Source organism: Salmo salar, chromosome ssa23, assembly GCF_905237065.1.
Source record: "Salmo salar chromosome ssa23, Ssal_v3.1, whole genome shotgun sequence".
NCBI lineage: Eukaryota > Metazoa > Chordata > Actinopteri > Salmoniformes > Salmonidae > Salmo > Salmo salar.
Window position 1 is genome coordinate 16,933,682 of NC_059464.1, and position 24,159 is coordinate 16,957,840.

The window sequence follows — 24,159 nt, forward strand, 5'->3', positions numbered from 1 at the left end:
AGACAAATTATTTACTGTATGACAAATTATTACTACTACCAATATTCTTAATACAGATTTTTAAAACAAATGTCAAAGAGTAACAACACACAGTTGAAACCATTTTTCTCCCAAATTGGCTTTTACTCCCCCATCATCTTGGAGATTTCACTGCAGAGTTTCAGGTCAGGGAGTTAGAGACCTAATCCTTAGGAAGAAATCCCGACCATCCAGCAGACCCAATCTGGTGAGATTTGTTATTGAAGCAAGGCAAAAACGTATCACTTGACGTGGTGGAAAACTTCAATCCATTTGGAGTAACTGTTTACCATTACCAACATATGTTTTTTCCTTTTACAGGCAGGCATGTGAAGAAAATGTATTTGCATATTCACCAAAGGGCCCCAGTGGACTGGTAATTCCCCCTTTGGACATGACTCACATCGTGATTCATGCATGCAAAAAAAACAACACTGCCAAAAATAAACAAATTAGAGTAACAAATTCAATTAGAATTACAACTCTTGATAACTCCATAAGGAAATAATTGTAACCCATAAGGTAATGGTAAAATAGACTAGAGACAGGTGTCCCCTCATTCAGGGGCAGTCCCCTCATCCTGTACCTCAGACACTATTGTAAGATATTTCAAACATTTTGTGCATCAAGTTTAAATTGGGTTTTTCAGAACATTTCTTCTAAATCAAGATAATTTATGTGTGCACCCAAAACTCTGACAATAGAAACTTCAGAAAATGTCATTTGTGTACAACATCCTAAAATCAAAATTATAAAGACCCCACACAATAAAGCATGAGTATTAACCACTAACAAATATTAATTAACAGGTGGTTTGTGTGTGGGTGCTGGCGTGTATATAGTACAAATCGTACGGTAAAACCAAAAATGGCCAGGCCTTACTTAATTTGGGAGCTCCCTTAACAGCTGGATCTGGGTACCTTAACTGCTCTCCCAAGGCACTTGCCATAGGAAGCTTTTCAAAGGGAGAGATACAGAATCATTGATAAACATGTAAAAAAACGGACATTCCATCAGTCGTATACAGAATTATACTTCAGACATCAGATGATACAGTGTCCTGTCAAGCTGAATAGGCACCTTCTAAAGTAAACAATCCTAGAGCACCTCTCTTGTAATCACTGTCATTTTGACCTGTTGCATTGACATACAATTCTGTACAAACTGTCCCTGGGACATAAAACAAGTCAAAATATGAAACCTGTTGTTTTACATCTCTGCTAGGACCTTCAAAAAGTTGGTGCTGGCTTATCAGCTCAATATTCCGTACTTAAAACATTTACTTCATTCTGGACACAGTTCCATGTAATGGAAAAATAGTGTTTTAGATGACATTACTTACTTAAATTGCTGGACACAGTTACACATAATGGTAACAGATTGTTTTAGATGACATTACCTTCTTACTTAAATCACTGGTGCTACCCAAACTATAGAATTGAGAAATAAATTGTCAAAAACATGTCTTATCTAATTATTCATACCTCTGTCCCAAATTTCCCCACTGTCTTTTTTACAGCCTGTTTGAGTTCACTGTGTACTGGTGGCTATCTATTGTTCCACAGGAAGCTTATCTTAAATCAAACAACAGATGACTTAAACATGAGAGCATAGGACCAGGCCTTGAAGAGTGAGCAGCCACTAATGTAATATCAGTCCCAATGCTCAATCCCTCTGTCAAATTACTCAAATATTGGATTATTGGAATGCTATCTGAAAGCCAATTACCATTCACTTTGTTACTTTCACTAGTCTCCAGATCTATTTCTTTCAACCAGGAGTCCCTTCATCCCAATAAGAAGACCTTCTCAATCACTACTACTAATACACAAGGATCACTCAAACAAGGTTCTGCTTTAACCTGTCTGGGAACGTGGGACGCTTGCGTCAGTGGAATTGCCAGTGGAATTGCGTCGCGCAAAATACAAAACCTCAAATGCTATAACTTCAATTTCTCATACATATGACTATTTTACACCTCTCTTGAATCGAACCACGTTGTCCGATTTCAAAAAGGCTTTACAGAAAAAGCAAAACATTAGATTATGTTAGGAGAGTACCCTGCCCCCCCAAAAAAATCACACTGCCATTTTCAAAGCAACTAGCATGCATCACAAATACCCAAAACACAGCTAAATGCAGCACTAACCTTTGACAATCTTCATCAGATGACACTCCTAGGACATCATGTTACACAATACATGCATTTTTCGTTCGATAAAGTTCATATTTATATATAAAAACAGCATTTTACATCGGGCGCATGACGTTCAGAAAATATTTTCCCGCAAATGCTTCTGGTGGATCAGCGCTACAATTTACAAAATTACTATTTGAAAACATTGTTAAAATGTTATATTGTCATTCAAAGAATTATAGATTAACATCTCGTGAATGCAACCATCTCGTGAATGCAATAAAAATAACTACTGGGAAATCACACTTTGCAATAAACGACGTGGTATGCTCAGGAACTTCTTGGAACCATCTAAAATCAAATATACTATTGTAAATATTCCCTTACCTTTGATTATCTTCATCAGAAGGCACTTCCAGGAATCCCAGGTCCACAACAAATGTAGTTTTGTTCGAAAATGTTAATCATTTATGTCCCAATAGTTCCTTCTTGTTAGCGCGTTACGAAGGCTACTCATAATGTACGAGGCGCGCTGGACTTGTCGTCACGAATGTGCAAAAAATATATATTTACGTTCGTTCAAACATGTCAAACGTTGTATAACATAAATCTTTAGGGCCTTTTTCAACCAGAGCTTCAATGATATTCAAGGCGGACGATTGCATTATTTAGTCATAAATGCTGTGGTCTCTACAGACTCTATAGTCTTGTCGCTTTCCATACATATAGAATAACACCTTGTGCTATTACTTAAGACTAGTGGTAGCCTCTATACATATTTGTTTAGTTTTATTATATATTTAGATTTTTTTAATACAAATTCATTTAAAATTGACTTACCGAAATCAGTTGCCGTTCCTCAATTGTTCGCGGATGACGGGTCTCCTCCTGAGCAGCTCACAGTAAAGGTCGGGTCTGGGCGGGTCTCGTCATCTTTTGGTCAGACGGGAATTTCCCTCACGCTCCTTAAAATGCCCCACTGGTTTTCCTCACAGACGCCCACTGGATAGCTCCGCAGGCAGAATCAATCATCCTGTTCGTTGACGCCAAATTGTTGTGGAAATTAATTTATAGAGGCACAGGAACTCAATCTTAAATTAATCATTGTTTATTGTCAGCGCACTGGAGAGGTTCCAACAAACTCAACGCACCAAGTACACATGTCGATTAGGAGCTCTAATGGGGCAGTCCCGTTAGTTCCTCATATACTGAGTTATATTTGCATGATTTAGCTTATTCATCATTCATAATTAATGTTTGCTTCCTTCATGTGATGACCAATACTGGGTCATGCATGTGACAGACCACCAACTGGAACACGCAGTCGTACATGTCGATCCACAGCATCCCGAACATGCTCAATGGGTGACATACATGTCTGGTGAGTATGTGGGCCATGGAAGAATTGGGACATTTTCAGCTTCCAGAAATTGTGTACAGATCCTTGGGACATGGGGCTGTGCATTATCAAGCTGAAACGTGAGGTGATGGCGCTGGACAATGGGCCTCAGGATCTCGCCACGGCGTGCATTCAAATGGCCATCGATAAAATGCAATTGTATTCGTTGTCCATAGCTTATGCCTGCCCATACCATAACCCCCCCGCCACTATGGATCACTCTGTTCACAACGTTGACGTCAGCAATCCGCCACACGACGCAATACACGCTGTCTGCCATCTACCCGGTACAGTTGAAACCGGGATTCATCCGTGAAGAGCACACTTCTTCAGCGTGCCAGTGTCTATCGAAGGTAAGCATTTTCTGAACTGCAGTCAGGTCAAGACCCTGGTGAGAACAACGAGCACAGAGGTTACCTTCCATGAGACGGTTTCTGACAGTTTATGCAGAAATTCTTTGATTGTGGGTTTGCACAGTTTCATCAGCTGTCTGTGTGGCTGGTCTCAGACGATCCCGCAGGTGAAGAAGCCGGATGTGGAGGTCCTGGCTGGCGTGGTTACACGTGGTCTGGGGCTGTGTGAGCAGTTGGGACGTACTGCCAAATTCTTTAAACCGACATTGGCTTATGGTAGAGAAATTAACAATTATCTGGCAACAGCTCTGGCAGACATTCCTGCAGTCAGCATGCCAATTGCACACTCCCTTAAAACTTGAGATATCTGTGGCATTGCACATTTTAGAGTGGCCTTTTATTGTCCCCAGTACAACGTTGCTGGGTTTTTCACGCTCAACAGTTTCGTGTCCATCAACAATGATCCACCACCCGAAAGAATCAACATGGGTCAGCATTCCTGTGGAACGCTTTCGACACCTTGTTGAGTCCATGCCCTGACGAATTGAGGCTGATCTGAGGGCAAAAGGGAGAGGGTGCAACTCAATATTAGGAAGGTGTTCTTAATGTTTGGGAAAAATGACTGGTGGAAAAACAATTGGAACCATTTCCTTGTTTGATCGCTAGGTTTTATTGATATGACTAATATTGTGGTACTCTATAAACTACATGGTTTCCACAAGTCATAGTGGGAGGACCACACAACATATCATTGCCTGACTCCAAGTTAACTTTGATATGATGGTTATTACATCAATATTTGCACATAAAGGCGTTTCCACCGCCATTTGTCGCATAAATAATTTTAGACATAAAAAGATCCCACCGTGTCGAACGAACAAATTGTATGTCTGCATTTATAAAATTGTACAGGCATTTCATGTTTCCATCAGCCCAGTTGTGACTTTTTCCACGCATCAAGTAATTCATCTGCATGAAATGGTTGGATGGAAACGTGGTTTATGATTGTGATTTACCTCGCTGTCTTTCTGCCTCTCTCTGCTGCGCGTATCAGCCAACCAGACCCAATATTGATGATGATGTAGGCTAAATCAGGTGTTATCAAATGTAATGCCGCTGTGGCAGTACTGTTTATATACAGTGCATTCGGAAAGTAGTCAGAACATTACTTTTTGTTATGTCTCAGCCTTATTCTAAAATAAATTGTCATTTTTTCCCCTCATCAATCTACACACAATACCCCATAATGACAAAACGAAAACAGGTTTTTAGAAAATGTTGCACCCAATTTTTTTTACTGAAATACCTTATTTACATAAGTATTCAGACCCTTTGTTATGAGACTGGATTGTGTTGAGGCACAAATCTGGGGAAGGGTACCAAAAAATGTCTGCAGCATTGAAGATCCCCAAGAACACAGTGGCATCCTTTAATCTTAAATGGAAGAAGTTTGGAACCACCAAGACTCTTCCTAGAGCTGGCCTCCCAGCCAAACTGAGCAATCGGGGGAGAAGGGCCTTGGTCAGGGAAGTGACCAAAAACCTGATGGTAACTCTGACAGAGCTCCAGAGTTCCTCTGTGGAGATGGGAAAACCTGTCCAGAAGGACAACCATCTCTGCAGCACTCCACCAATCAGGCCTTTATGGTAGAGTGGCCAGACGGAAGCCACTCCTCAGTAAAAAGGCACATGACAGCCCGCTTGGAATTTGCCATAAGGCACCTAAAGGCCTCTCATGCCATGAGAAACAAGATTCTCTGGTCTGATGAAACCAAGATTGAATTCCTTGACCTGAATGCCAAGTGTCACATCTGGAGGAAACCTGGCACCATCCCTACAATGAAGCATGGTGGTGACAGTATCATGCTGTGGGGATGTTTTTCAGATGCAGGGACTGGGAGGCTAGTCAGGATCGAGGGAAAGATGAATGGAACAAAGTACAGAGAGATCCTTGACGAAAACCTGCTCCAGACCGCTCAAGACCTCAGGACTGGGGCTAAGGTTCACCTTCCAACAGGACAACGACCCTAAGCACACAGCCAAGACAACACAGGAGTGGCTTCGGGACAAGTCTCTGAATGTCCTTGAGTGGCCTAGTCAGGAGTCCGGACTTGAACCCGATCGAACATCTCTGGAGAGACCTGAAAATAGCTGTGCAGCGAAGATCCCCATCCAATCTGACAGAGCTTGAGAGAATCTGCAGAGAAGAATGGGAGAAACTCCCCAAATACAGGTGTGCCAAGCTTGTAGCATCATACCCAAGAAGACGAGGCTGCAATCACTGCCAGAGGTGCTTCAACAAAGTACTGTGCAAAGGGTCTGAATACTTATGTAAATGTGATACTTTAAAAAAAAGTAAAGTATACATTTAAAAAAAAAACGTTTTTTGCTTTGTCATTATGGGGTATTGTGTGTAGATTTGTCGGGGTAAAACATTTAATCAATTTTACAATAAGGCTGTAAAGTAACAAAATGTGGGGTTGCTACCGAAACCTGCTGGTCCTTCGTTCTATTGGTTCGGTTGTTAGAGAAGTGACCCAGTTGTTCAGTTTTTTTTTGTTCTCCATCTATGGATGCGGCTCAGTCGTTCGTTCTAAATGTTCCATTTTCTGGCAACATTCTTAATGCTTGCTAGCCAACTATGGCTAACTTACAGTCACGTCAAAAAGTGCAGCCAGAATATCAGCAAAGTAGCTGCATTTGAATTTGTTTAAGCTGTTTTACAGAGAAATGTATTTGGATGCATCCATAACAATGAGATAATGAGGCGCGATTGCGCCTGGCATAGAAAATGTCCTCACTCGTCAGGACACTGTTGTTCAGAGAGGAGCTAGCCAACAACACAGCTAACACAATCGCTTCAAACTGTAGCTGGAAAGACTGCAAACTAGCTGCACTTTGTTTCGTTTTGCCTTGTTACAACTGACATTTCTTTGTATATATCCATAAAAATGATGCCGGCGGATTCATGATTGACTGGCTGAGAAACGCTTTTACCTGTAAATGTAGATTATTTGCTAGGGGGCAGTTGATTAGTTTGGCTACTTCATAGATTTATGTGCTGCTCTTACCTGTTTGGTCAATGGACATTGTGGAGTTTGACATAATCAAGTCTAAAAAACATCCGCGTGATCATCCGATAACCAAGCTCACCTGCCACTCACTCCACACTTCTATCTTCTAAGTGGTTGTGTTGTTCACAACATGAAAGGAATGCAGGGTTCTCTTTAATGATTGGTTGACGTAAAGTAACAGAACGCGCGTTTAACTTTAACTGTTTTAACACTTTTGTCTGTGTTCTCCACGACTCACTATTTAAATGCTGAATTTCAGGTACATGTGGTAGTCTACCGAACAACCGCTTTTTGCTAACATTTGTGACAGTACTGCACTTGTGTGCACCATTATCAATGAGCCCTTTTCCCATACAATCCCCTCCCACACTGTCTAACCGTGTACCAAGACAACTGCAGCGCGCTGATAGCGTTGAAGTGGATGCTGTTTTGCAGCATCAAAGGCGCACTTCCCAAGACCTAGCTTATTTGACGGGGGATGATAAATGATTTGGTAAAACGGACTGTTATTATTCGTTAAACACTGTGGTTAATTATATCTACACCAGAAGGCAGAATAATTGTGCAGAATATACGATAATATGTATACATTTTTTCGCTTCTTATGGGGTTTTCTTGCTCCTCCGGCAGGTTAGTGGTGTGAGATGTTCATTATTTGCCATGGCAAGAGGACTGTTTTCATGGGTCTGGCTGAGGAAGCCTATCTACATACAGGTAAGCCAATGGAAAATCTTTCCTATACTTTCTCGAGGTTGGACCATCACCTATTCACTATTGGAACGTTGATTTATTAATGCTACAGTATGGCACTTTCAACATTATATGTCTCTTTTGGACACAATTGAATATACATTCATTTGCCATATTTACATTTTGGTAGACTATACTTTGGGGCTTTATATTATTGTCCTTGCCATCATTAATGGTTGTGTGGTTGTTGCATCTGATACAAATGTTTCCTTTTAATTAAGTATCATCATCATCATCATTGATCACATTTGCAATATGGCACTTAATGCTTTGTGGTGCCCAAGAGCAGCAGTCATTGGTCAAATTCAGTAGGCTACTCGCCGTTGCTGTAGCAACAGGGCTGATCATCCAGTGTTCACACAGGACAGGACACAAGGTTTTTTTTCCTCTCATGAATGAGAGCACTACATTCAATCCCAGGGTCTTCTAGCTAAAAATATGTTTTGCAATCTTAGGTTGTAAGCCCTCTTATTTGCATTGTCCGAGTATGAGCTCCTTGTGCTGCTCTCTCTCCTATTTACCTCCCATCAAAAATATTGTCTTTATGTTATACTCAACCCCATTCCCTTTATAGTGCACTACATTGACCAGAGCCCTATACTTTGACCAGGGCCCATAGGGCTCTGGTCAAAAGTATTGCATTATAGGGAATAGGGTGCCATTTGGGACGCACTCAATATGAGTATTAGGTCAACTTGCTGTACTACAGGCCTATAATAACTGGTCAATGGTTTGCACATTTTTACAATTTTAGACAAATTCAGTAGACGCTCTTAACTGTACAAGCAAACTAAGAATCATGACTAATTTACATATTCTTGGATTTCCCTTACCTTTCCACCAAGTTAGACACATTTTCCTCACAAGTTACTCGAGACCATGCAGGAGATCCAACCTTTACAAGGCAGATGGTGTTTTCTGCAAATTACAGACCCCACGCCTTATGTTGTTTATTTAGATATGGTTAATGTTTGTAGTTATTTTCCCCCAGTGATTAATGTATTTCTGTTAAATAGCACCCTGGTATTTTATTCCATAGCCTGAAACCCTGGCTTTATCATCTTATCTGTCTACTGAGCTGTTCAGCCAGGAGTCCCACTGTGAGCTGCATTTGTTTTGCTCTCAGTGTGTGCGTGCATGCGTGCGGCGTGTGTGCGTCTGCCACCTCAGTCTCACGGACCGTTTTCTAGGCCATTTTGCTTCTTCCTAATGAGGGCATAGATTGACTGGAACAGCTTCACTCGCCGGTTGGTAACTCCATAGGAAAAGCTATTTTCATACAAACGTATATAAAACTCCAAGCAGGCATCTTGTATTCGTACTAGGATATATCGATTCCTTGTAATTATGTTTATCTATGCACTGCGCCATTTAACAACTGCACTCCCCAGTAGTCTACAGAATCTCCAAGAATGTCACAAATAATTTAATCTCGGCAACCCGGAACCAATGTAAACGGCCACGAGAGATTACAAATCATTCAACAAATCCTTAGCATTCAAAGGATTGTCTATGGTTGGGTCTGTTGTCTGACTTACTCCTCATAATAGTATCAGACATTGCACTGCATGCCGCTGAAGTTATCACCGTCATCCTGCTGTACATTTCACCTCCACATAGGCTACACACTGTGGAAGGCCATGGTTGTCAGGGTGCGGAGAGCTCAGTGGTCCAGCCAAGTATTCCTAAAACTGCTCCATGGAGCCTGTCTGTCTGCCAGGAGACAGGGGTAATCCTGCCATGCTGGCTCCAGTTTACTGTGCTCAGTCATCCAGATCTGATATCCAATGCTCCTTGAGTCCTTGACGCTCAGAGTTAGACTCTGGGAATGACGCATAGGCTGCGTTCCAAATGGCGAAGTGGATATCACAGAACACGTAGCCCTGGCTGCGTGTCTCCTGTGATTTGTCACCTATCTGGCACAGTGTGAACGTGTGATCAGGCACTGCTCTATTTTTGTACGGCTATTAGGAATTAAAACAACAGATGCTCACCCACCAGTTTTATTCCTATGGAGTAAGAGAACCAGGTCTGATATACCCGTGTGGCCCGAGCCTACATGAATATGATCGAGGAACTGTGTCGGTATGAACGTTTAAAGGTTATATGGATGGGTATATAAATAGGACATAGACGAAGACACAGGACAACAATCATTAGAGAGGGTTATGATCATGACATTTGATGTTGGCACAGTTTAACAGCACTAACTAAAACACACGTACACAAGACAGAGAAATGGTTCAAAATGCTAAATTGTCTGTTCTTGGAAGAATTTGAGTTACCAACATTTTAGTCAGTTCTTCAATTGCAGTTGAACTCAAAGAGATGTGGGGGAGGTTTAAGGAAGAGCTGTCTGTCACGTCTAATCTTTCCACTGCTCTCTCTCCTCAGGGGAACACCTGCGTGCTCCCATCTCTCAATCTGCTCTACTTTCCATTCTCTGCATGACTCTATCAGCATTTGTTCACGAACCAATACAATGTCTGAGGTCTAAGCTTTTCCCAGTGGAATTGGTGGGAGCCTAAAGAAATCAATATTACTTAAGATGCAACATTCTGCTGTTGTGACAACTATTCTGCTATTCTGTGCATGCATGCTTGTGCGTGTTTGCGTGCCTGTGTGCCTGCGTGAGAGATGAAGAGAGAGCTAGTGTGTGTATTATAGCATGCATGTATGTGAGAAGACTGTAATGTACATATTCCATGTTCGTGGCCTGTTGATCCAACTACGCAGTATGTAAGTGAAAAGTGAACAACTGGCCCAAAAGCTGTCACTGTGTTGAGTCAGTTTGGGGATGGGGGTGTGTCCGCATCCAGGAGTGGGTGATGGGGTCTTTCTTATTGCCTGCTGTCTGACTCGGACTGGGATGAGTCAGATCACCCAGGCAGCGCATAGCTCCTTCACACAGCACCGACAGAGAGAGTGTTACATCTCCCAGAGCCCGCACCATGCACATCGAGACTGTGTGATTCCCAAATGGCACCGTATCCCCTATAAAGTGCAGTGCTTTTGACGAGAGAGGGAGAGAGTCCATCCAGTACAAGTTAAGGGTTTTTCTTTATATTTAATTCAAATAATTTAAAGTGTTAAATCAAAATATATTTTTGAGTCTTCAAAGTAGCCACGCTTTGCCTTGATGACAGCTTAGCACACTCTTGGCATTCTCTCAACCAGCTTCACCTGAAATGCTTTTCCAACAATCTTTAAGGAGTTCCCACATCTGCCGAGCACTTTTTGCGTGCTTTTTCTTCACTCTATGGTCCGACTCATCCCAAACCATCTCAATTGGGTTGAGATGGGATTGTGGAGGCCAGGTCATCTGATGCCACACTCCATCACTCTCCTTCTTGGTCAAATAGCCCTTACACATCCAGGAGGTGTATTGGGTCATTGTCCTGTTGAAAAACAAATGATAGTCCCACTAAGCCCAAACCAGATGGGATGGTGTATCGCTGCAGAATGCTGCCATGCTGGTTAAGTGTGCCTTGAATTCTAAGTAAATCACTGACAGTGTCACCAGCAAAGCACCCCCACACCATCACACCTCCTCCTCCATGCTTCATGGTGGGAACCACACATGCGGAGATCATTCGTTCACCTACTCTGCGTCTCACAAAGACACGGCGGTTGGAACCAAAAATCTCAAATTTGGACTCATCAGACTAAAGGAATATTTCCACCGGTCTAATGTCCATTGCTCATGTTTTTTGGCCCAAGCAAGTCTCTTATTATTGGTGTCCTTTTAGTAGTGGTTTCTTTGCCTCAATTCGACCATGAAAGCCTGATTCACACAGTCTCCTCTGAACAGTTGATGTTGAGATGTGTCTGTTACTTGAACTCCGTGAAGCATTTATTTGGGGCTGCAATTTCAGAGGCTGGTAACTCTAATGAACGTATCCTCTGCAGCAGAGGTAACTCTGGGCCTTCCTTTCCTGTTGTGGTCCTCATGAGAGCCAGTTTCATCATAGCGCTTGATGGTTTTTGCGACTGCACTTGAAGAAAATGTCTAAGTTCTTGACATTTTCCGGATTGACTGACGTTCAAGGCTTTTACCAAATAGGGCTATCTTCTGTATACCACCCCTACCTTGTCACAACAACTGATTGGCTCAAACACATTAAGAAGGAAAAAAATTCCACAAATTCACTTTTAACAAGGCACACCTGTTAATTGAAATGCATTCCAGTTGGTTGAGAGAATGCCAAGAGTGTGCAAAGCTGTCATCAAAGCAAAGGGTGGCTACTTTAAAGAATCTAAAATATGTTTGGATTTGTTTAACACTTTATTGGTTACTACATGATTCCATATGTGTTATTTCATAGTTTTGATGTCTTCACTATTATTCTACAATGTAGAAAATTGCAAAAATAAAGAAAAACTCTTGAATAAGTAGGTGTGTCCAAACCTTTGACTGGTACTGTATATACTGTATTCTGTATTTTAGTCAATGCCGCTCCGACATTGCTCATCCTAATATTTATATATTTCTTAATTCCATTATTTTACTTTTAGATTTGTGTGTATTGTTGTGATTTGTTAGATATTACTGCACTGTTGGAGCTAGCTTTCCAAATGGCACCCTACTCCCTATAAAGTGTACTTATTTTGACCAGGGACAATAGGGCAGTTAATGCACGATACAAGGGAATAGAGAGCCATTTGGGATGCACTCTCGCTCTTTCCCCACTAGCAGCCTATGGTATCCTGTATAGGAGAGAGAAATGCATCATCACAGAGTTGAAATAAAAGCCCTTAAAGCAGTGATTTTTAAAGGCCAACCACATACAGTTGAAGTCGGAAATTTACATACACCTTACAATTAAAGTCTGTTTTTCACAATTCTTGACATTTAATCCAGTCTTAGTTCAGTTAGGATCACCACTTTATTTTAAGAATGTGAAATGTCAGAATAATAGTAGAGAGAATTATTTATTTCAGCTTTTATTTCTTTCATCACATTCCCAGTGGGTCAGAAGTTTACATACACTCAATTAGTATTTGGTAGCATTACCTTTAAATTGTTTAACTTGGGTCAAATGTTTTGGGTGGCCTTCCACAAGCCTCCCTCAATTTTCTATAAGATTGAGGTCAGGGCTTTGTGATGCCCACTCCAATAATTTGACTTTGTTGTCCTTAAGCCATTTTGCCACAACTTTGGAAGTATGCTTGGGGTCATTGTCCATTTGGAAGACCCATTTGCGACCAAGATTTAACTTCCTGACTGATGTCTTGAGATGTTGCTACAATATATCCACCTAATTTTGCTGCCTCATGATGCAATCTATTTTGAAGTGCACCAGTCCCTCCTGCAGCAAAGCACCCCCACAACATGATGCTGCCACCCCAGTGCTTCACGGTTAGGATGGTGTTCTTTGGCTTGCAAGCCTCCCCCTTTTTCCTCCAAACATAACGATGGTCATTATGGCTAAACAGTTCTATTTTTGTTTCATCAGACCAGAGGATATTTCTCCAAAAAGTACGATCTTTGTCCCCATGTGCAGTTGCAAACCGTAGTCTGGCTTTTTTATGGCGGTTTAGGAGCAGAGGCTTCTTCCTTGCTGTGCGGCCTTTCAGGATATGTCGATATAGGACTCATTTTACTGTGGATATAGATACTTGTGTACCTGTTTCCTCCAGCATCTTCACAAGGTCCTTTGCTGTTGTTCTGGGATTGATTTGCACTTTTCGCAGCATAGTACGTTCATCTCTAGGAGACGCAAGGCGTCTTCCTGAGCGATATGACGGCTACGTGGTCCCATGGTGTTTATACTTGCGTACTATTGTTTGTACAAATGAACGTGGTACCTTCAGGTGTTTGGAAATTGCTCCCAAGGATGATCCAGACTTGTGGAGGTATAAAAAAAAAAAACTGAGGTCTTGGATGATTTCTTTTGATTTTCCCATGATGTCAAGCAAGAGGCACTGAGTTTGAAGGTAGGCCTTGAAATACATCCACAGGTACACCTCCAGTTGACTCAAATGATGTCAATTAGCCTATCAGAAGCTTCTAAAGCCATGTCATAATATGCTGGAATTTTTCAAGCTGTTTAAAGGCACAGTCAACTTAGTGTATGTAAACTTCTGACCCACTGGAATTGTGATACAGTGAATTATAAGTGAAATAATCTGTCTGTAAACAATTGTTGGAAAAATTACTTGTGTCATGCACAAAGTAGATGTCCCAACCGACTTGCCAAAACTATAGTTTGTTAACAAGAAATTCGTGGAGTGGTTGAAAAACGAGTTTTAATGACTCCAACGTAAGTATATATTAACTTCCGACTTCAACTGTATGTGTTTTCCTTCAGAGTGTTGTCCATATAATGGCTTTGCAGTTGGATTCAATTTACATCACCTACCCACGCAAGAATCAATATGAAAACAGTACATTGTGTAGTTTCTGCTGCTTTGTAGCAGTTCTCTCAGCTTAGGTTTGTAAAAAACACTGGAAAATCACTAGGACACAGATTATGCTCACGCTAAACATATTTGTTGGCATATTTCCAAAGTGTAATGTATCAGGTCTTCAGATTACTTGACCTGGGAATGCTACAGAAAAAGTACAAGGAAAGCTAAAGATTATGCTGGCAGCCTGGTACTAAACCTATTTTGTGGAACACTTCCCAAGTCAAGTGGATCTGGTTCTCTGTGAGGCAGAGGAAGAGATCAGCCTGAATGTTGAATAGTAGATTATTGTACTCACCATTCTGTTGTAATTGAAATTCTGAGCAGCTGTCGGTCCTGTGGAGCGCTGTTAAGGTGCTGCTGAATATTTTTGGTGTAATATCAAGGCACTATGGCTGGGAAAACACTGTGATCTGTAAAGCATCAACTCTTCACAGCAGTATATATGGGAAAAGCTGCATGCACAGAGAAAAAGGGCATCCATTGATGCCGCTGTATTTACCTCTCGCTGCTCGGTCCACTGACCAGGTCTAGGACTGCAGAGAGAGGCGCAATGAGAACACACAGACTGGGCTGTCATTATTCCCCAGGTCGTTACTGTAAATGAGAATGTGTTCTCAGTCAACTTACCTTTTAAAATAAGGGTCAATTAAAATTTCAAAAATAGAGGAAACTCAGACCAGTATATGCTAAAAAGATGTTGCTCTGGACCTGCAGTCACAATAGAGCAGTGACTTGTGACTAGTCAGAAGTAATATAGACTCCACAGCTCTCAACACTGTGAGATGACCAAGTGCTCCCCCAGACAAAGAGGAGGAGGATGAGTGTGATGGACTGACATTACAGTTACAGTGCCATTGAATAGAGAGAGAGAGAGAGAGAGAGAGATTAGATTAGAGAGAGAGAGCGAGATGGAGGCAGATTGAGAAGAGTCATCTTTACTGTCACTAAAATAGGGTGGGTGGATGGGTGATAAAGGGATAGTGAATGCATATCTGTCCAGTCCCAGTCTTATGCATCATCACTAATACCGTAATTTCCGGACTATTAAGCGCACTTGAATATAAGCCGCACCCACTGAATTTTAATTTTAATTTTATTTTGAACATAAATAAGCCGCACATGTCTATAAGCCGCAGGTGCCTACATTGAAACAAATGCACTTTACACAGGCTTTAACGAAACACGGCTTGTAACAAAAATAAATAGGCTTTAATGAAACACGGCTTGTAACAAAAATAAATAGGCTTTAACGAAACACGGCTTGTAACAAAAAACAAAAAATTAGCAGTAAGCTTTAGTTGTCTTTTTGCACTGAGTCAATTCCTCACGCTGCTGTTTCCTACGTCTTATCATCGACTCATTAAGACCAAGCTCCCGTGCAGCAGCTCTATTTCCTTTTCCAACAGCCAGATCAATCGCCTTCAACTTGAAAGCTGCATCATATGCATTTCTCCGTGTCTTTGCCATGATGAGGGTGACAAAATGACTACCGTAATCAGAATGATGGGAAGTTTGAGAGCGCTCGATTTAATCTAAACAGTAAACAAAAAAGTTGTTTGACCTTAACCCGTTCCGCAATTTCATTGGTCTAATGAAAGCTTCATGCTGCCCAAAAACTGAGCACGTCACAGAATGTGTTTTTTTTTTTGGAAAAAAAATTGAAAGCGGGAAAAATCCATATATTAGCCGCGTCATTGTTTAAGCCGTGAGGTTCAAAGCCTGGGAAAAAAGTTGCGGCTTATAGTCCGGAATTTACGGTAACAGAGTTCTTATAGAGACTCTCTTTTCCTGATATGCATAAGGGGTCATCTTTAGAAGAAGAAAGTGATGTTGTCAAATGTACATCACATTATAGGTGCCTGGGGGAAAAAAACATGCAGCAGTTCACCTTTGCTTATAATCATGTTGGCTAATCACTTAATCTACATGATTGTAATGAAATTAGGGAATTGAGTTAGAGATGTGGTTACAGATCCACACAAAGCATTACGACAGAGATGGAAGGAGAAAGTCAAAGTGCTGTATTAAGTTGAGAAGAAGTGCACAGAAGACGAAGAAATACAGAGAGCGAGAGAGACAGAGTCATGGCAATAAAGCAATTTGGAACTTAAAAAGAGGGAGAGGCTGGGGGAGTCCATCACTGTCAAGCTTTGGACATCGTCATCATTATTAGATGGAATAGAAAGGGTCGCTGAAGATCTGTTATTCCTCCACTCAGAATTGTTGCATTGGAGTAATGCCATTATCGATCTACTGAGACTATTTATAGAGACCATGTATAATCATTATTAATCAGGAAGGAAGTATTAAAAAAAGGCAATAGCAATTTAGTGTGTCAGAAAGATACACACTGAGTGTACAAACATTAGGAACACCTGCTCTTTCCATGACATAGACTGACCAGGTGAAAGCTATGCTCCCTTATTGATGTCATTTGTTAAATCCACTTCAATTGGTGTAGATTAAGGGGAAGAGACAGGTTACAGAAGGATTTTTAAGCTTTAAGTAAATTCCATTTAAATCTAATTTTATTGTTCACATACACATGGTTAGTAGATGTTTTTGTGAGTGTAGCGAAATGCTTGTAATTTAGACATTGATTGTGTGTGTGTGCCATTCAGAGGGTGAATGGGCAAGACAAATATTTAAGTGACTTTGAATGGGGTATTTACATTTACATTACATTTTAGCAGACGCTCTTATCCAGAGCGACTTACAGTAGGAATGTATACATTTCATTTTTTTATACATTATTTTTCTGTGCTGGCCCCCCGTGGGAATCGAACCCACAACCCTGGTGTTGCAAACACCATGCTCTACCAACTGAGCTAGAGGGATGGTAGTAGGTGCCAGGTTTGAGTGTGTCAAGAAATGCAACGCTACTGGGTTTTTCCACGCTCAACAGTTTCCTGTATGTATCAAGAATGGTCCACCACCCAAAGGAAATTCAGCCAACTTGACACATCTGTGGAAAGCATTGGAGTCAACATGGGCCAGCATCCCTGTGGAACGCTTTCAACACCTTGTAGAGTCCATGCCCCGACAATTTTAGGGCAAAAGGGGGTTCAACTAAATATTTGGAAGGTGTTCCTAATGTTTTTTACACTCAGTGTAGATTGTACAGTACTGTAACTGTCTCTCTGTACCTAACCATGTGTTACCACGGAAAGCCATTGGGTTGTTGATTACTAAAGTAAGTATTCTAATTCCAAATTCTATGGGTAGAACACTCTGAGGATGTGCAAAAGACAGAAGATTGTTCCGTAGATATGGGGTCAAATTAAATGATATGATTGATTCAATGCTGGCTCATACAGAATACATAGATAATCTCTCTCTCCCCTCATTCTATGGCCCACTTCACCTCTGTCCAGTGATTTATTGTTCTCTCTGTCACAATGGTAAAGTCGATCTGGGAAGAATGAGTCACCTGGTCTGTTCTCACAGATGGTAGCTTGACTAAAACAAACAGAGATGCAAGACCAACAGAGACTGGGAACATGGAAGAAGTCCTCTGAGTCTCCTCCCTCCCTGGTCTGTCACTGGCTACATCACAAATGACAACCTATTCCCTATATAGTGCAGATCATTTGACCAGAGCCACATGGGCCCTGGTCAAAAGTAGTGCACTGTGCTCTGGTCAAAATACGTGCACTATATAGGGAATAAGGAGCCATTTTGGCCTGTATTCATGGATGCCAAGGCTGGCTTCCCCAACAAATTATTATTATTTTTTAAATAATTTATCTTTCGTCTCTCTGTGTTTCATAATTTCCCTTCAAATCACAAAAAGCAGAATGTATCTCACTGGAGAAAGCATCCAAGTGAGCGAAACAGCGCCCCTCTCTCTCTCTATGTGTATGCCATCTATCTGATGCTGTCTGGTCCAAAAGAGTATGACATTGTTGCCGCCTGTAGCATTGAATACAGTGGAAGCAATCAGCGTTGAGCTCAACTGTGAATGGTCCTGGTGAAACTTTAAAAAAGTGTCAAGGGAAGCCAGTTTGGATTTGACTTCACTCCAATCACATCGCATCGAGAGCATACGTCATTGACAGAAACTTGTTGTGTGTCTCATTGAGTTGTTTTCTTCCGGTGGCTAGCTAGCTAAAACTGTCCCTTTCCTAAATTAGCCATGGGATGGAGATAGGGATTTGGACTTGTGGTTTTAGGCTACATAATTCTCCGTACTGGCCAACGATTTTATCCAACCATAAATTCATACATTGTTCCCCTGGCCTGAGAGGATTGAAGTTCAATATGTAGCTAAATGTAGAAGGCTAATGATTAACCTCGGTGTCCCTATACCTGGATGGTTGTTGCTAACGTGCGCTAATGTGACTAGAATGACGTTGTAAGTAACAACCAATTTATATGGACAGAAAGCTTAAATTATTGTTAATCTAACTGCACTGTCCAATTTACAGTAGCTATTACAGTGAAAAAATACAATGCTATTGTTTGAGGAGAGTACACAACAACAAAACTTATCACGGCAACTGGTTTGATACATTCATCTCGGAAGGTAAATAATGTACTTACATTCAGTAATCTTGCTCGGATTTGTCATCCTAAGGGTCCCAGAGATAAAATGTAGCATAGTTTTGTTTGATAAAATACATTTTTATATTCAAAAGTAGGAACTGGGTTTTACAGTTTGAACCCCTGCTGTGTCTGCGACATTCCTGGGAGTGTGTAAACTAAAAAATTTTATTACCATATCATTTTTGTATGTTCTCTATAGTTATGTACTTGAAAATGTAGCAATTGACAGTTTGGCACATTTGGGTCGACTAGATACAAAATGTTGTGTTGTAATGCAATGGTTCATTGGATCAGTCTGAAACTTTGCACATACACTACTGCAATCATGTGGCCAAAATCTAAATTGCGCCCAAACTCCTGTGATTTAATGGCTTTTCTCTTGCATTTCAAAGATGAAATAAAAATGAAAACACATGTTGTTTTGTTTGTATTATCTTTTACCAGATCTAATGTGTTATATTCTCCTACATTAATTTCACCTTTCCACAAACTTCAAAGTGTTTCCTTTCAAATGGTACCAATAATATGCATATCCTTGCTTCAGGTCTTGAGCTACAGGCAGTTAGATTTGGGTATGTCATTTTAGGCGAAAATTGAAAAAAATGGTCCGATCCTTACTAAAGCTGCCCTTAAAAGGAAGTTAGGCTAGCGAGCAAGCATTTTATCCAGTAGCCTAGAACAACAAAAAATGTAAGTGTGTACTGTATGACAGAGTGGTAGAGTGTTTCGTCAACATGAAAGAGAGGAGGATGGCATTGGTGTTTCTCTACAATTAGGGTGAGTGAACATGTTTTTTCTACTTGCACGAACACACACTCACAAACACACTAAAATCAGAACCATGGACAGCCATATCATATTTAGCTTACTTTGATTGGACTAAATTGTTCTTGGTATCTTTTAGTTGTCACTTCTGCCGAAGTCGATGCCCCTCCTTGCACGGGTGGTGCTCGGTGGTCGACATCACCGGTCTTCTAGCCATCATTGATCATATTCACGAATATGACAATTAGACTAAGCATTGATGATTTGATGATGTTAAAATGTTGAAGTTGAAATGGTGCTGGAATAGTGGAGGCAGCTCCTGTTTTCTTTGCGACTTGCGGTAACTCTCTGTGGTTTAAAATCATTAGTTGTTTGGTAGTCCGAAAATGTCAGAAATATTAACTTGCTTGACCATGCTGTAGGTCATGTAACTGTTTGTTACATGCAATATGCTTTGTGGACTTCACCGGACAGATGTTGCTCTCCGGTTTTGTGATGAAACAAAGGTGTGGTTGAATTTATTTTGCCACTGTATCTTCTTATTGTCTCGGCCTTAGGCCTATATAACAATGTCGCAAGGCATATTAACTAACAGGTTATAAAGCATACAACGCAATTATCACAACACATAGGTTGTAATATGGCATTGTTTTCTGGCTTGGCTTCCTCAGGGATTTTATCCACGCACTGCTGATGTATGGGACACAGCCTTTGTCAGTAAACAGGGCTGTATTGACTCCCTGTCCCCAAACACACTCTGTTTCTCTCTCTTTCTCCCCTCTCTCCATTTTGCTCTCCCTCAATAAGAGGAGTTATCACTCCTTTCACATACATTTTATACTTTTTACAAGAACACCCAGCTCTTCTGGATAGGAATAATACAGGAAGCAGGTCTAGGATGTCTGTTTGCTGTTAGTTCCTGAGGAACATGTCGAAAGGTTGGATTTTCTAGGAACATCAACATTTTATATGTATTTCCCTAAATGCATTTTGCAAACTGACTCAAATTTATGAAGTGTAGTTTTGGATCGTTTTCTCTTTCTATGAATCTCACGTTTCAAAGCCTGACCAAACGATGTGTGTGTGTTATCTGTCTCTCACCTCATCTATTTTGCTTAATTGTTATCATACTTGATCTCGCTTAAACTTGCATATTTCATGATGCACCCTAGTGATGGAGCTATTTATATCCATTCATTCATTCATTGGATAACTAGACTACTGGTACTATACCAGCCTGCTTATTAAAATGACTGGAAATCCCTGTAGTGCTCAGTGATTTTCTTGCTTTCAACATTCCAAAATGCTACTGATCTTAAGTATTTACACGAGACTATTTCTAGTCATGTCTTCTATAAAGATTTGTGCCATATTTATCAACTTCACATTCGTAATTCCTTGGTAATATGATTTATCCTTATTGCAACATAAAGGTGACGCCTACATATCCAACATTTTCAGCATTTTATGATATTTACTCCTCTGTGCATGTTCAAACATGATCTCGATCAGGGCCGACTAAACTGGGGCTCAATCTTCCCAGGCCCGCGACGATGTTTCGTTTGGCCTACCCCCCCACCCAAAATATATATTTGTAGTTTTTAAGAAGTGGGGTCTCAACTTACTGTTGAGAGACTGCATAGTACACGGTTCCCCAACTGGCGTTCCGTGGGCCGAATTTGGCCCGCGGGTGGTTTTATTTGGTAAGTTTTCTGAGCTAAAATAAAATGTATTATATATATAAAAAAATCCATTATAGGATATTAAAGACTGTAAAACCCCCAGGAAATCAGCTCCAAGAGATTTAATTTAACAAATATGTTCCCAAGTATTCCCACACATAAGAGAGATGTGATAGTATACAAATGTAAGCAAGGTTTTAAATTATTATGTTTTAGTCAAACATTATATTGTATTTGTTTTGGCTTCTTGCGGTCAATTTGCAGTTTACAAATTATTTGTAATTGTGTTCCGGCCCCTCGACCATCTGCTGAAGAACAAATCGGCCTGCGGCTGAATCTAGTTGATGATCCCTGGCATAACCTCCAGATGAGCTTCAATGCCATACAACTCTCCTTCCGTGGCCTCCAACTGCTCTTAAATGCAAGTAAAACTAAATGCATGCTCTTCAACCGATCGCGGCCCGCACCTGCCCGCCCGTCCAGCATCACTACTCTGGACAGGTTCTGACTTAGAATATGTGGACAACTACAAATACCTAGGTGTCTGGTTAGACTGTAAACTCCAATTCTTCCTTTGACCGCCTCTCCTTCAAGTTCTCTGCTGCCAATGACTGGAACGAACTGCAAAAATCTCTGAAGCTGGAGACTCTTACCTCCCTCACTAGCTTTAAGCACCAGCTGTCAGAGCAGCTCACAGATCACTGCACCTGTACATAGCGCATCTGTAAATACCCCATCCAATCTACCTCATCCCCATACTGTATTTATTTATTTATCTTGCTCCTTTGCACCCCAGTATCTCAACTTGCACATTCATCTTCTGCACATCCTACCATTCCAGTGTTTAATTGCTATATTGTAATTACTTTGCCACCATGGCCTATTTATTGTCTTACCTCTTATCCTACCTCATTTGCACATGCTGTATATAGATTTTTCTTCTGTATTATTGATTGTATGTTTGTTTATTCCTTGTGTAACTCTGTGTTGTTGTATGTGTCGAACTGCTTTGCTTTATCTTGGCCAGGTCGCAGTTGCAAATGAGAACTTGTTCTCAACTAGCCTACCTGGTTAAATAAAGGTGAAATAAAATTAAAAATAAATAAATAATAATAATAATAATAATAGAATACACAACATGCAATTTCGAAATGTGGTAATGCATCAGCAGTTTTCCTATTGTTATGTCAGTCACTGACAGCCAATCAATTAGCCCATGTAAGCTAACATTTTATTGATTGCTAGGTAAGTTAGTCTAGCCAGCTATCTAAACCTTGTAGTAATCATGGCCAAATTATTTATTTTATTAGTCACCCTCACTCAGATATCATATGAACATGGCATACATAAGTCATGGCAAAATGTGTAGAACTTTAGGAAATTTGCATTATGAGCATTAAAACGCCACAACGCTATAGAGGCGGCCCGGCACATATCAAGTTATAAAAAATTAAATTTTATTGGCCGCCTACACATATTTTGCAGATGTTATCGCAAATGCAGCAAAATGCCTATGTTCCTAGCTCCAACAATGCAGTAATACCTAACAATACATGCAAATCCAAAATAGAAATATCAGAAATATCAGATTGAGGTTTTAAAGCTCCTTTTCTTGCAATTCATTGAATTTTGCTTTGTCTAATGGGTATTCATGTGATATTTGAGTGACTCAAACATTACAACAAAATCTATGGTCTAAAAAACCTAGCAAAAAAACGTTAGCTTACATGGGCAAGTTGATATGGATATTTCAGACAAGTTATAAATAGCTCTCTCAGGTATGCAGTGACTGACATGACAAAAAGAAAACTGATGATGCCCTACCCAAATTTTGAAATTGCACACTGTGCATTCTACCATTACAACTGTCAAAAGTAAGTTGAAAGACGGACTGAGTTCCTTAAAACAAAAAATATATATATATGGGGGCTAGAGGAGGCGCATCCCACAGTTTGTGAACCGCTGCATTACAATATGAATCCTGTTCTTAACACATTGATTTCGACAGACCATTTACATGTCTGGAAGTGTTCCAAAAGGATTTTGTTCATTCACTCAGTAGTGATTTCACGTTTATTTCTCTTGCTTGGTTAAAATGCAATAGTCTAAAACCTCTGATTGGTTGAAAACAGACTAATTTAATCACATAGTAAACCATGTAAGCAAGCATTACATTTTCTTTTGACTGCACACTGCTGAGACATACCATTATGATATGTTACATTTCGTATGATATGTATCAATTTGTGGATGTCCATAATCCATTTTGCATATGTTACAAATTACAATTCATATGATGTTACAAATTTCAATTCGTACAATATGTTATGAATTTCCAATATGCATGATATGTTACACATTCCAATTTGTTGTGGCTAACGTTAGCTAGGTGGCTAAGGCTAATGTTAGATGACTAACGTTAGCTAGGTTAGGGGTTAAGGTTAGGTGAAGGGGTTAAGGTTTGGGTTAATGTTAAAGGCTTAAGGTTAGGTTTAGGGGAAGGGTTAGCTAGCATGCTAAGTAGTTGCAAAGTAGCAAAAAAGTAGTAAGTAGTTGCAAAGTTGGGAATTAGCTAAAATGCCCATCCTTCCACCCCGACCAACCACCCTTGAGTAACCTTCTGTCTTATGTAACCATACCAAACCTAACATAGCATACTAATTTCAGTGTCTCGGATTTACATTTACTATGTTACGCCTAGTCTATGAGAAGAAGCTGGCACACAGCAAGTTGTGCAAGCAAGCAATGATTCAGATTTTTCCCTGGTGCACCCTGTTTTACCACCTGACTACTTTTTACTTGTGGATGATGACTTCAGAAATGTAACTTGACATTGTGTTGATCAGTCTGCACAAATTTGGATTATAAGAATGACAAGATGGCAGGAGAGAGAGCATATGCCAGAGCCAGGGCTGTTACCTGACCATATTACCGCTACACCGGTGGTCACGAGTCATGACCGCAGTCAAATTCCACTCTGACCGTTTAATCACGGTGTCCCTGGCTTCTCCAAGTTCTGATGCTGC

At 40.5% G+C, this 24,159-nt stretch overlaps 1 protein-coding gene across 1 annotated transcript in view; it reads left to right on the forward strand.

The window, feature by feature from the left end:
• Positions 1-6,868: 6,868 nt before the first annotated feature.
• LOC106584168 (divergent protein kinase domain 1A) overlaps positions 6,869-24,159 on the forward strand; it is a 29,304-nt gene continuing 12,013 nt past the window's right edge. Inside the window, exons 1-2 of the mRNA XM_014169115.2 lie at positions 6,869-7,473; positions 7,611-7,694. Coding sequence (XP_014024590.1) covers positions 7,459-7,473; positions 7,611-7,694 — 99 coding nt within the window. The 5' untranslated portion in view covers positions 6,869-7,458. The remainder of the gene's footprint in view (positions 7,474-7,610; positions 7,695-24,159) is intronic.